We start from the raw sequence: 14,126 nt of genomic DNA on the forward strand, positions 1-14,126 counted from the left end.
CAAACTGAATGAGTCGACCCTGTAGCTTAGTTCTCCACTTGCCACCATAATAATAACCTTTTCCTTTTAATTTTATTTGCGCTCATATGTCATGTAACCTTTTAGACCTGATCAGTGTCGCAAGATGTCAGTTTCAATTTATCTCACTGTACTTCTAATTCGAAAGGCTTACTTCTATGCTTAACTATCTTTTGGCGCCGGGACCTACTCTACTTATCCTATATCCTGGAACCTCATATATTTTGCTCTGCTTTTAAGCCAACAAAAATTGGGGAGTAGGGATGGGTTGAGTTTGTTTTATCGCGCCCTGCTCCGAGAGTTTTTCGCCGGGTTCTCCGTTTTTCCTCCCTCCACAGAAACATATTTCAATTTGACCAGGATAGAGGACCCGGATGAAAACCAGCTAAGGCTCATGTGGCTTTCTCTCTAAATATTGTAATTTGTTTTATTTCGTTTGTTCATTTTAATTGTTTACATCACTGAAATCACACTATACCCACACAAAACATGTTGCGCTACTTTTGGTGCCATGTATCGCGGAAGCAGAAATGCGTTAAGTTACAATCACTTTACTAAAGTTGCCACGTTATGTATAATTAGAGACTGGTTTCAGACGCCGGCCCCCAACCGCTGTTTCTAACATGACGGAAAGAAATCAGAGATATTTCTAGAAAAAAAACAGCGGGATTCTGGCCAGCTTGCCTCTTTGACTGTCCGTTGCCTTGGAAATGAAAGTCTTTCGTCTCGTTACGGACGAAAACATCTGCATCGCGCGCACTTCATTGACAAAGACCAAACGAAACGAACGTTTAAACGCTTCTTCAGTTCACATGGCCAAGAAGAAACGTTCTTGCTGATATTTTGGTTTCCTCTGTGACATGTTAGTAATGAAGCGGCTACAATGAATATTCTTTCAACGAAATCGAAGTCTTTGTTCGGTTCTCAGGGGAGCGAAGAGGTTAGTGTGCTACTTTTTTTCGCTAGTGTCATTAGAAGTCGTTCTATCAGCGAAATCGATAGCAACGGGAAAACGTATTGCTTTGATTATTTGTTCATCACGCTGGAATGGAAATTTTATTTAAGGGGTATTTCCTCTCTTAAGCATCAAACTTACATATGCAGGTAGCGGCACTGTTCTTTCTACAAGCACCGGCATATTGTACAGTATTTATTGATTTATTGGTAGATTTGTTGCATCGTTTATTTTTAACTGAACTTGTGAGGGAAAAGAAGAGAGCACGGATCCGGGGAGGAATTCAGTAAACGGCTCATCAATCAGTTTCATTGTCGGTCAATTTAGTTTTAAAATCGTGTTCAGACTGCTCAGATGAGCGTGCAGTCTGTAAATCATTATTAATTAATTAAATGCTATTGCATTACAAAGCTTCTTTTGAAATTCAGACTTCCAGCTGCAACGGTTTTTTACACTTTGTGTTTATCGCACGAAACTTTCACGACACGAAGATTGTTTACCATTTAGCCAAAAAATCCGGAAATTTCGGCCGATAGTCGAGCCAAGTCAAATCTGTTTGGATATTGCAGACACCCTCCAGACCAGTTTGAAGCGGTAAATTGGAAATTCCTTGCCATGTGCTGAAATTCCAGTTTCTGAGTTTCCAGTCTCTCGTCAACGGGGTAAACAATAATGGCAAACCGTAAATGGCACGTGCCATCTAGTTCGATTGATTTGCTGGTCAAATTTTGAAAAAAACCTTTACCACTATCATTCGATGCAGTTTTTCTTCTTTTTCATTGGCCGAGGACCCACCACGTGATCTGCAAATAAGTGCCTGCAAATAATGGTCTGTTCATGCGTAGTACCGTCTACTGTGTTTTGCTACAAACAACATTCTTCTCATGCGTAATTGTAACCACGCTTTTGTGTGAAAAAATGGCAGATCGTTGACGTGAGCTGTTAGAGAGTGATTTAACATCTTCAGTTGAAAACAAACTTGGTGACATGATAACACAATTATATATTGAATTTGTTTTTCGCAAAATATCGCGATTTGTCAAATCTGTTATGTTCTCGCCACCGACAAATCACGATATTTTGCTCAACCTCGTCCAATAATTGTTAATTCTTCAACCGTTGTCTCAACCGCAATTCCTCTCTCTTTAAGAATTGCTCAGCTCTCTTGCGATGAATTAAGAAATGATTTACAATTTCTCTTGTTCAATTAAGCGAAATTAAGCTGTCACGAAAATGGACAAAAATGTTTGTTAATTAGCTCATTCGGCAGTTTGGCAGAAGTTTTTCAATAGTATAAAGTAAAACATTTTTATCAAAAATGAAAAACGACATTTTGAGCTTTCATTCTATCACCAATGTCTTACGACATTCGTTGCATTTCGGTTCGATTTTTCATATCCTATTATTTTCAGAACTGACCATTAAAATTCTGTACTATATTTCATACCTGGTGGTCTTTTTTAAAAAATCTTTATTTCCTGTCATGACTGAGTGGTATCAATTACGTCAAATCGATCCTATTTCTTTTTCTTAATCTCTTTTTATCTCACGCTGACTAGTTAGTGTTAGTTTTACCGCCCGATTTCAACTTGAAAAGCAAAATCTCTGAACCCGAACACCTCCTGATCTTCCTCCATCTCTTTGTTTTTAATTTGATAACTGTAGTTTCCTGTTTATTGTCCAGAGTTTATCGCTGTTTAGAATGGTTTCACAGAAGCTTAAAAATTATATATAGATCCGTCACCAGACGTAAGCGATACCATATGTTAGAACAATGGTCAACAAATAACAGAAACTCATAACACGGATGTCTAACGTCGGCGAGGAACTTGTTTTTCCTAATTTATAGCCGGCTATTTTCAGATAGGGATATCACTACAGTCTGGACAAACATGAAAGCGTGAGGCTTTATATAAATCGAGAAAGTACTTTTCATTTATTCCAGTTTAGAGCAAGTCAAGTTTAGAACAAATACTGTTTTCTGTTGTTTTCCTTTGGAGAATTTCTGCCAATGTTATTTTCGATCAAACCATTTTTTTTCGCACTGACTTTAATGAGAAGATCGATTGTCAATTTAATTGCGCAGGGTTTACTTTCAATTTAGGCATTGTGGAAAATAAACACGAATGGTAATAATTTCAGATCAATACTGACTGTTTTATTAGAAAAAACCCATTAATGCTTCAGTTCCACGTCAATGGATTTTTTGGGCTTCAAGTGAAACAAATAAATGATCAAAGCTTTTATTTTCCGCCTAATTGCAACGGGCTGTTATGATTTAAAGCCAAGTGTATTTATATTTTATCCGCCCTGTTCTTTGTCCCTTCTTTGTGATATCATTATCTTGCGTTTGATTTGCAAGGCAAACCTTTCATCACCGGATGCGGGCTGTTCTGAAAGGCAGTATCTCATTGGTTGTTGTCACGGGTCCTTACATACAAGGAAGGAGGGTTTTTAAAAGCTGCTTTACAACGCTACCAAATCGGCAGATTGATAAAATATGGCGATTATGTAGAACGCGGGAGCAAACCTAAACGTTTATTACTGTATTGACAGGTATTGGCGTTGAAAATCTTTGCCAAATGTTTCGGCGAAGAGGAAGCTTAAGTCTACGAGCGAACCAATTGGAAATCGAAAGTTGAAGCACCGGTTTCATTCAACTCCACATGAGGTTCCCTTTGACAGCTTAACAGTTTAACAGGTAGTAATATATTTGGTATGTCACAAAAGTTTCGCACCATCAGCAACGCCGTGTCCGCGGGAAGGAAGTTAAATGAATTGGCCGAAAGGAATAAAAGAAACGTCACTTTCTTTATGGAGCCCGATGGCGCCGCGCATGTTTTCACCCTCACCGATGCTGAAACGGTAAGCACTCAGTTGACAAATTCAATTTTGCTGCGATTTATTACTTGAGAATGTGAATTGAACACGCCATGACATACACTGAATGCGACAGTAGCAATCGTAAGGCTATTTATTGCGGCAGGTAAAGTATTTATGCCTATTTTACCTTAAGAAAGTAACTGTATCTTGTGATTATTTTGTTTATGTTTTGATCTCATAAACACGGGCTGTTTTCTCAGCAAAACCGTGTTATCAGTCAGCGTTTGACCTTACGCATTGCGTTACTCTTTGCCACGGATGAAATGAAGGCATCGTGTAACAAATGCACAGAGCAGCAAAATCACTTCCCTAATCTGGGTGGGCATCAAATCTCCGAGGATCTAATGGTAAAATGGCTTCGCGGAGGAAGTATTAAATACAGTGATTAACCACAAAGGAAGCTTATGTCAGGGTAGAGATCACCTCATGAAAATGTGCACGCAAAAACAAGAATCGAAGAGTTTTTCGGAAAATTCTATGACCTTTTATTTTTATCTAATTGATTCCTAACCTTTGTGGCTCTCTTTCTCTACAACGAAATGCATTGTTGAGGTCTTGATTGACTGGGTTTAACTGAGGCAGAAATTTAACAGTACGAAATTCCCCGAAATGACGCATTTTAACATCGGACTGATTGCTGAGCTAGGGGGTACTCCCAGAAAAAAAATGGGTGGGGTTGTGCGGCCCACTTCCCAATCTCAAAACCCCTATTTAAGACCAAAATCTGCGATTGATGGTCTTATCGATAATGATGAAAAAATAGCTTCTTCTAAAAATCATAACCAATTCAAGACAAGAGTGCGAAAATCATACCTTATTTGAGACCAAAATGGCCAATGGCCAATGGCCAAAATCGATACCCTACTTCTGCTAAAAAAAAACAAAAAAAAAAAACGTTTCTTTTGGAGCCAGACGAAATTTAAATTGATAGCCGAGAATATAACAGATAACTGAGATTTCAGAACCTTTTCTACCCAGAACCTGATTGACTCTCCAATCGGCAAGTCAATATGGCCCTTGAAGGCCCATATTGACTTTCCGTCAAATCTGTCAAAATTACGAAACAAATACTCTGGCATGCCCAGAGAATTGGGTCTGGCCGACGGCCTGGGTCGCGATTCTTTGGTATTCTTCAGTGGTGCTGACCAAGAGGTTTGCAGACTCTTGGGACGACAATGTAGGAGAGTTAAATAGAGAAAAAGCGGACATTTATGAACACCCAATTTAACCGCTTCCAACACGATGCTCGGTGCACGGTTCTTTCAATAGCCAAGTAACTGGTTGCGTATTGTGCTCTTTTTCTCTCCGTCTCTTTTCATAAAATTTCACCTAAAACATTCGCTTCTATGTGAAGCATTTTCCCTGTAAAGGTTTTAACCAATCGGGGCGAATATTTTACTTTGCACACTTATAGAGTTAGTTTTCGCATTAGTGCTCTAAGCCTTTTCTTTGCTGTCGTGAAAATACTTGGATCGGTTCACTGATTGAATCAAAGGGCTGAAAACGTTTCCATAGCGAGCGATGAAGGAAACTTGAATAAGAAATTCTTCCTTTTTTCTTGTTTGTAAATTCAAATTCAATAGTAACCTCCATGTAACCCTATGCAGTATGTTCTACACTTGATTAACATTGGAGATCAGTCAAATTTGTGTATTTAGTTTTGTCAATTTGTCTTCGTGTTTGCCGTTGCTAGGTCCGTAGGCTAGTCGCTGTAAAATGCATTCAGGGACAGAGGCAAAGAATCTGTCCAACTGTAACACAAAACACCTTGCAACCTTACAACAGAATAATTTGACGAAGGTGTTTTACATTGTTCCAGAAAGCCGGTTAGGCGTTGACCCCATTAAAATTCAATTGCTTTAAATTGTTTTTTTCTTGTTCGGCCGGTCTAATTAAATTTCGTTTAATCCTCAATGCAAATTAAAATTTGAGTGATCGACATTCATAAACCGGGCAAGACTTCGCAACATGGCGTTAACCAAAGTTTACATTCTCTCTTCCTCCTTGCCTTCTTGTCGCGGGGATAAACAACATTTTAAAAGATGCTTTACGCGAGCCGAGCTATTAGCAACTCAGTGCATTTAGTGTTTTTAGAATCTTGCTACAAGTGCTCATTTGGTTCATGATCCACTCCAAACTCAACCTTGCCTTCATCGAATCGCTGTGTTGTGAGGAATTTTTGGCGAACTGTTGATAGGCAGACATGTCTTCATCCCCAGCCGATTTGCAAGGAGCGGCAAACAAACTGACTGTTGGCGACTCTTTGAAAAAGTACCTCTCGTCTCGGCGAGGCTCGGGGGCTCCGCCGGCTTTGACTGAAAGCGATTTAACACAGGAAGAAAAGGTATGGCTAGAATTTCAAATTTCAAGCGCCTCTCGTTTTGGAATCGTGTTGTAGTGATACTTTGTCAACTAGAAGTGCTTTCCTTCCGCTGTCTCTCTATTTAATTCAAGGTAGTGTTTGGATAAGGAGAAGGAGGGGTAACTATGCTTGAACTCGCTTTGAGATTTCATGTAATCTAATATGCCGCCATTTAAGTGAAAGGTCCCACAAATCACTGTTAAAAGTACCCATGACGGATTTTTGTTACCTTCATGGATTCTTGGTGTAAAAACAAAAACAAACTCAATATCGACTGTTCTGCACCACGCTCAAGAAATTTCTCTTCCGGCAGAGTCAAATATCTCGAAACAGGAGACCTGGGAATAGTCGGATCGTGACGTCATGATAGGAACGCTTGTTCGTCGTTTCCATGTTTTCTCCTCTTGTTTTGTGCCGAAAGATTGGTCGTGTATTTTCAAAACCGGCTTTTGGAAAATTGGAATTCTTTTACGATGTACAAAATTACCTTTCAAGTTGAAGAAAGCCCTATACAATTATTTATTTAGGCAGGAAAAGATCAAATGGGACAAGGATCGATGGTTAAACTTGGGGACTGAGACTGAGAAGGATTGTGAAGGTCGAACTTGAAAATGATTGAAATGATCAAATGGGTTCTTTCAAGAATGAAATGAAGAAATGATACGGAAGAGAATCGAATTGACACTGCATTTAATTCCGGTCAAAGTTGAAGGATAACAGACGAGACGTGAAAACTTTTTTTTCATCGGTTTGCTCCAGATGTTTTCATCGTTCGTTCATTCAGCAATTGTCACTTCTCTTATCTGCTACAATGAATAGCCTTTTCACTTTCTTTTGATTCTCGTGACACCTGAAATAATCAACATTTCAATCTGTTCTGAGGCGTCTGACGTCATTGAATACACGAAACATCGTCGCACGGAAAACGAACTGCATGATATTAATCGCGAGAAACCTATGTGCAAATTCGCCTGGATAATGAGAAAAGTTTACTTGTTTTATCTCGGCGTTTTATACTCTGCATTAACAAAGCTCTATGGGCCATTGAGGCCGAAATTTAACCAATCGACAAACTGACACCACCACATGAAAGATCACGTTTAGATTAGTCATTTGACCAAGTTTGATGCTTTTAGGGTAAACAGAGACCAAGCTATAGACCTTGAAACATGGTTCAAACGTCTCTAACGTTGACACAGCGTCCCCAAAACCATATAAACTCTTAAAATGTTTTATCAGTTTTGTGACAACGGTAAAATCCCGTCATTCAGCTACCATGTGAAAGAATCTGAGATGAAAATCTCGTATGTTTGCCCATTTTTCAGGGTATCACAGAAATCATAAAAATTTTAAGAGTTTATATGGTTTTGGGGGACGCTGTCTCAACATTAGAGACATTTGTATGGATTTTGAACCACGTTTCCATGTCTATAACTTGTCTCTGTTCACCCTAAAAGTATCAAACCTGTTTAAATGACTAATCTCAACGCGATCAGTTTATCGATTGGTTAAAATTTGAAACTCACCCCAGTTCCCCGCGCAATTTCGGAATGGCCTATAGGGCTTTTTTAATGCAGAGCACAAAACGCCGAGATAAAACAAGTAAACTTTTCTCATTACCCGGGCGAATTTGTACATAGATTTCTCGTGGTTAATATCGTGCAGTTCGTCTTGCGTGAGATGATGTTTCATGTGTTCAATGAAGTCAGACGCCTCTGAACAGATTGAAATGTTGATTATTATACTTACTTCACGTCGGCTCACCTCTTTCAATCGCAAAATAAAAATACTTATTCTTCTTACTAACGGCAATACGGCTTCTTTTATTGTTAATTATGAGAAATTCGTCTTTTATCAAAACAATAGTGCTCCCTATATTGTTTGTGTCAATAACTATATAACATCTTTCTCGATAATGTTTCTTATACTGAGCTAACGGTTCTCTGTATTTTCATTGCTGACCCTCTTGCCTTTATATCAGTACTAGAAGAAGAACTTACATTTAATTCGTTCACGTTTAAAAACGAAGAACTTACAGTTTCGTTTTCAGTGATTGCACTGATGATCATTTTTACGGCACAGAAATGTTAATTTTCTTTTAACCGAAGTGATTATAACACTTTCTTACCCTACTCTCGTGGTTTTAAGTGCATTCATTTATTACATTCTTCTTTTTCATTGCTAAACACCTTTTCTCGGTGCTATTAGCGACAATTGTGTGTAGTGGATTTGGAAAGCTTTTATGAACATTACTGCATTGTGTTGACTTTCTGACTGACAAAGCTTTTGTTCCTGGCGTTTTTGTTGGCACTCAGACCAAAATCATACTGGACAGTTTTCAATCACTTTAGGACTCGCTCGAGTGCTCCAGAGAAACTTTGTCGTCACTTCTCTGACAATGATGTTATTAACCCCGAGTATTGGTCCGGCAACAATGTGTTTATGGCCTGTTTCATTTGATATTTCGTGATGGAGCAAAACACGATTGCCTTTCACGGCTATGATCCTCTTAAAATATAATTTCACACTGGTGCCAACTGAAGATTTTGAGACCCAGGGCTAGAAAAACGTGTTGATAAACAGATGGAAGTCCCTGAATCACCCACAAGTCGAGTTCGTTCGCCAAGGGGTCGTCTGCACGGAGGCTGGATAAGCGATACGGATTACCTCGGCGAGATATATTTGTTATGCAATGAAGTAGGTTACATATTTGCTGTCTATGTTGTTAGTTGGTTTATACCTCTTGACGCGTTATGTTTACACAATCTTCGTTACTAACCCATATGTTGATGTTCTTAATTGAAAATCGTTAATCTCACGAGGTAGAATGGCAAATGGATAGGATTATTAATTAAGAAAGTCCACAGATATTTTTTTGAGACATCTGGCTGTTGCGTTCACTGTTATTTTGCTTCAGTTAGTTTTTGTACAATTCTTATATATTCCATGCACGGCTCAGTTTAGTTGTTTACCTTGTATGTATAGTTTTATTTTATATTATTTCAAGTCGTTTATGGCTTGTTTTGATTGAGCATATTGTGGAGTTGCAAGCTTTGTTAAAAGGAACAAAATTGTGAAGTTCCATTGTGACGATAGGTGTTGGGACCGTTGCGCTATTTCCTTCGTTTATCGTTCAACGTAATCGGACTCTCGCTCAGACAACTGGAGAAAGGAAAAACCACGCTTGTAGCCACGGATTTTGTCTCCCATTTGGAGAAGGACTTATTACAGTGAAATCAGTCATCATAATCACAAAGAACACAGAACACACAAAATGTCGATACGCCAGTAGAACTCTCTCCTTAGAAGGACGCCGGGGATCAGTGTGTCACCGATGTCCCCATTTCACTTGTATTTATGATGATAGTCTCGATAGACATGCTCCAATCTTTCGTTTACCAATCCTAAACTGTCATTTTCTGCAAAAGAGCTTCTTGTTGTCGTAGGCATGTCTGTTGCCCTTCTAAATTTAACAAATGGACGTCAGTTTTTCATGCGTCTGTCCTGCTTTTGATTATGAATTTCGTCATAACATTGTCAAAGTAGCTGTGGATCCCCGAGGCGATGACCGAGTGGATCCGCAGACTACTTTGACAATGTTATGAAAACTGACTTCAGTTTGTTTTTACAATAACAAATTGTCAAATTGTCCTCTCTCGCTCGTTGACGCATCGCATAAATTATAAATTCCTGTGTCCGTTTATTGATAATAAAAATTAGCCAATGAGCGCGCGAGAATTCCTGCAGTTATCGTAAAACTTGACTTAACTCACAAACCTCTGGTGGCTCGCACATCTGGGTTTTTCTTAGCCTCTCTAAGGCGTTCAGTTAGTTGGGGTGCAACGCGAAAAACAACGCGCGAAAAAATAAAAAAAAGCGCGGCGAGAGGAAGCGAAAGAACGTCTGTGGGCAAACTTAACAAAGGCCCTTCGGTTCCTTTCGCCGCGCGTTATTTATTTTTTCGCGCGCTGTTTTTCACGCTGCGCGCCAACTAACTGAACGCCTGGAAGAGGCTAGGTTTTTGCCAATAACGCAGATGTACAGGTGGCTACCACGGTTACCATATGTTTTGAAGCTTTTGGAGAATCAAACAGATTCTCTCTCTTTCAAATATTCTCTTACATTTGTCTCTATCTACCGGTACACTGTGGGAGGCGCAGTGGCCTCATGTTTAGTGCGCTCGTCTCCGGATTGAGCCGTCCGGGTTCGAGCCTGCGTTGAGTTCTTGGGCAAGACACTTTACTCTCACAGTACCTCTCTCCACCCAGGTGTTTAAACTGATGTGCACCGAATAACTTAATGCTGGGAGTAACCCTACATTGAACTAGCATCTCATCCAGGGGGGTTAGGAACACTCCTAGTCGCTTCATGCTTCAGAAACCGGGATAACATCCGGCCTGATAGGCCACTTGGCTGGTATGCAGACTTTACCTCTTCACCTACGGGTATTTTACGAACTTGCAACGTGACCAGCTCCTAGTTTGCACCAATATGGTAGAGTCATAGTTTGGAATCAGGCGCTTTTTTTCACAACTGCTTAGTTGTGTACATGAATAACTGCGATGATCATTCTTGTCGTGACAGATTCTCTCTCATACACCATTGGGAATTTGGAGAAGCAACGTTCGGCGATTGGCGCATTTTCAATTCAATTTTCGTAATCCGTTTCAATTGACGGTCATTCCCAATTAATGTTTTAACTGCACTATATGTATTTTGTTATCTCAAAATATGAAGCGTGTTCATTGTCACGCAATAAAAAATAAGATCAAAAACCATTCAGCGGATAATGTCAAGAAATTGTGATATTATAGACGATAAATAAAGAAGACAGTTCTCCAAGTTTAAGGTGTTTGCGTTGTCCCAACGTTGAGATATTCGACGAAATGTTCCGCGCAAAATTATGGAGCCCAGTATGGAGCCACCATGTTGGTGGACCTCCTCAACTGATTATCTGAACCGAACCATAAAATATTTACCCAAGCACTTTTCCTAATACTTTAACCCCTAAAATGGCTAAAAATGACGAGATGAGTGTATATTTTTCGACAAACGCGATCTTAGCCTTATGTCACGTACCGCCGTAACTCCGAAATTCAAAATGCACTGGTTTCCAAACGAAGGACGCTATTGAGCTGGAAAGTTGTAAACAGATATAAATTTAGTACCTCTTATGCCTGATGAGGATAAAACCTTTAGTGGCTCTTTAGTTTTGGTTTTGAGAATTTGATGACGTCACCTGCACACACTCCACTGATATCTTAGACTCCATTATTGGCCGCTGTTCGGGAAGTGAGTCCGCGCTCCTCTCTCGAGGAGGAACTTAGACAGGCCCCAGAGAGCGATGGAAATTGAGCCTGAATTTATCATTCGTAAACGTGAAATTGTTGGTAATTCGTTCATTTGATGAAAAAGTCAGAACGTTAAAACTTCCGGAGAAAATTAGCATCAGAACAGATGGGACTGTTTGTGCTGATATCAAGCCGAGCTTAATCAACGTGTGGTATCATATACATGAAACTGACAGCATAAGGGAAAAAAACAATTTTCATATCTCTCGGCGCGAATTTTTTGATCTTCTCCTCTTTGTTGTGATCAACAATTATCGTTTATGCCTCTTAATCCACGTCCTTAATTTTTGCAGGGGTACTTGTGATGGTCTAAAGAAATCAATGAACAATAGCTTTAGTTCACAGGAAGTTTTAACATCGTGTGAGAAACTTTGCGGAAATGGTGATCGAAAGTATTTTGCCCGAGTGAACAAATATAACGAAACTTTCGTTCTTTTAAATTGTTTTGCTAGCCCGATACACGTAAAAGAATGTGTTTGCTATAAGTATCAAGCATATTGAATGTCCGTGTTCTTTTTCGAATTTAAAAATGTCTTGCGCAAGTCAGTTAACTAGCGGCGGCTTTAGGTTCTGTTTTGATGCAATCAAAAGTCTCAAGGCCGTACACCTAGTTTCGCTTTTAATTTTCCATATGGTTGCCATACATTCAGTCTTGTAATGTTAGTTCCGAGAGAATGTGGTGTTAGTTTTTCAAGGCTATATGTCGTAAGGTTGACAACGTCCGCTGACAGGTGTCCTCTGGTCTTCAAGAAGGAATCACCTCTCGATAGATTATTTCGTTTGCCACGAGAAGGCCTTGATATTGCTGAGCTCTGCGTCACTACATCGCTCCTTAACATGCACATCCCTGGCAGTTATTATTTCCTCTTGATCCCTGGCAGACTAAGCAAACCTGGGTTTATTTACCCCGCTCGAAATGGACTGTATGCTCTTCTGCTTAGAATTCATAATTTGCTCGTGTCTGTTTTCTAATCTGGGATTCGAAACAATGAATATGTATTTGCAACATAGCGCCATACTTGGACAAGAGAGATGTACTGAAAAAAATTAGCAACGAACGATCGGATCCTTCGTCGAAATTCTAACAAAATTCAAGTGATTTTGAGAAGTTCTTCCTTTTTCGATCTAATGAATAAATCATGTGCTGCTCATTAAAGCGCACTTTATTTCACACCTTAAGTTTGACCACCTGTTCGTACGAAAAGCAGGACACAATGAAACCAACCACGCACTCTTATCTTTCTGTTTGCACAAAGCCTGACAATCTTCAAACGATCGGAGATGTCAGAGTGCTTTGCGCATACCATTCTTATGCAAATGAATCGAAAACTTACAAAAATTAAACATAAATATACCGTTTTCTTTGATAGCTCAACCACTACCTCAGGTAAAATATTAATTTCAATAAAAAATGAAAGTCCTAAGTAGTTTCAAAGTTTCCTTTTTGTGTCAATTACCTCAGATATCGCAAATATTCCGCCATTTTTTTCCAGGTAAGAAATGGGTGCGAAATTCTAAAAGTCGCTTCTCGCATTTCAAAACAAAGCATATACACGCATGCGCAATTCCTCTCCACTCATTCGAACCTATAATTGTTACAAGGGAAACGATCTTGTAATTATTATCATAGCCATAAAATGCGCAACTACAAATCGACCTTCGGCGTGACGGAATGTCGCGGAGAAATAATTCTACACTGAAACAAAAACGTGAAGCAAGGCGTTGGAAAGAAAAGAAACTCAAGGGAATGTGAATGTGGTTTTAAAGGAAAAAAGACCAAGAATTTATGTGGTGAAGAACTGATTTAATTTGTGCATCGCTTCCATGATGCCTAATGGTGGACCGGGGTCGAATCCTTCCAGCCGACGTCCCTCGCTTCGACCGCCAAGTCCAGGGTCGGATGTGGCAGTGACACAGTTGCAGCCCCGCAGAGGCTCCAGGGTGCTCTTTGATACCAAGACTCCTCCGTCAATTCTGCGATGGGAAATTTTAAACCGCGTTCTGGCGCTGTCTGTAAAGGGAGATTGGCCGGCAGTTGACCAACATCTCAACAGCCTGGGACGAAACAACATGGAAATATCGTCGGCCGAGATGGAAGTAAATGATCGATACTTCCAGAATGTAAAGAATCCATTTGATAATTTAAATCGCTTGTTAGTTAAAGCCCAGCACGAATCTAGGCTGTCAAACCTCTGTAATCGAACTGCGAAAATCTCTCCACGATCCTGATATGGAGCCATTTCTTTCCCCTTAACTATAACTACCTTTCGGTCATACGCGCAAGGCCTCGCAGTTGATATTTTCGTGACAGGAGCAATATTATTATAAGAGACCTTAAGTTACCTAACAATACTAATTATACGCTGAGAGATGATCCGTTGCTAGTTATTAAGGCTTAGGAACTCGTTTTAATTTTCTCTTGTCTGGTCAGATTCATAATTGAAATGGGATTTCAATTGCATGGCGTTATCACTTGTAATAATAATATCCTTCTCTCTTTCGTTTCACCGCCCAAAACGCCCTTGTGGCAATTCTTTGGTCTTTTGTTGCTCGTAGG

At 39.6% G+C, this 14,126-nt stretch overlaps 1 protein-coding gene across 5 annotated transcripts in view; it reads left to right on the top strand.

Moving 5' to 3' along the window:
* Positions 1 to 14,126, top strand: part of LOC145462727 (uncharacterized) — a 179,673-nt gene that overhangs the window by 110,039 nt on the left and 55,508 nt on the right. The window contains exon 2 of one of the 5 annotated variants that reach the window (XM_081446318.1): positions 11,033 to 13,690. The exons of 3 other annotated variants lie outside the window; for them this stretch is intronic. In XM_081446318.1, coding sequence (XP_081302444.1) covers positions 13,394 to 13,690 — 297 coding nt within the window. In that variant the 5' untranslated portion in view covers positions 11,033 to 13,393. Of the gene's footprint in view, positions 1 to 2,903; positions 3,839 to 11,032; positions 13,691 to 14,126 lie in introns of those variants that run through there. One more of the 5 variants, XM_081446322.1, reaches the window with a different exon arrangement.

This window comes from Orbicella franksi, chromosome 12 (assembly GCF_964199315.1).
Source record: "Orbicella franksi chromosome 12, jaOrbFran1.1, whole genome shotgun sequence".
Lineage (NCBI taxonomy): Eukaryota > Metazoa > Cnidaria > Anthozoa > Scleractinia > Merulinidae > Orbicella > Orbicella franksi.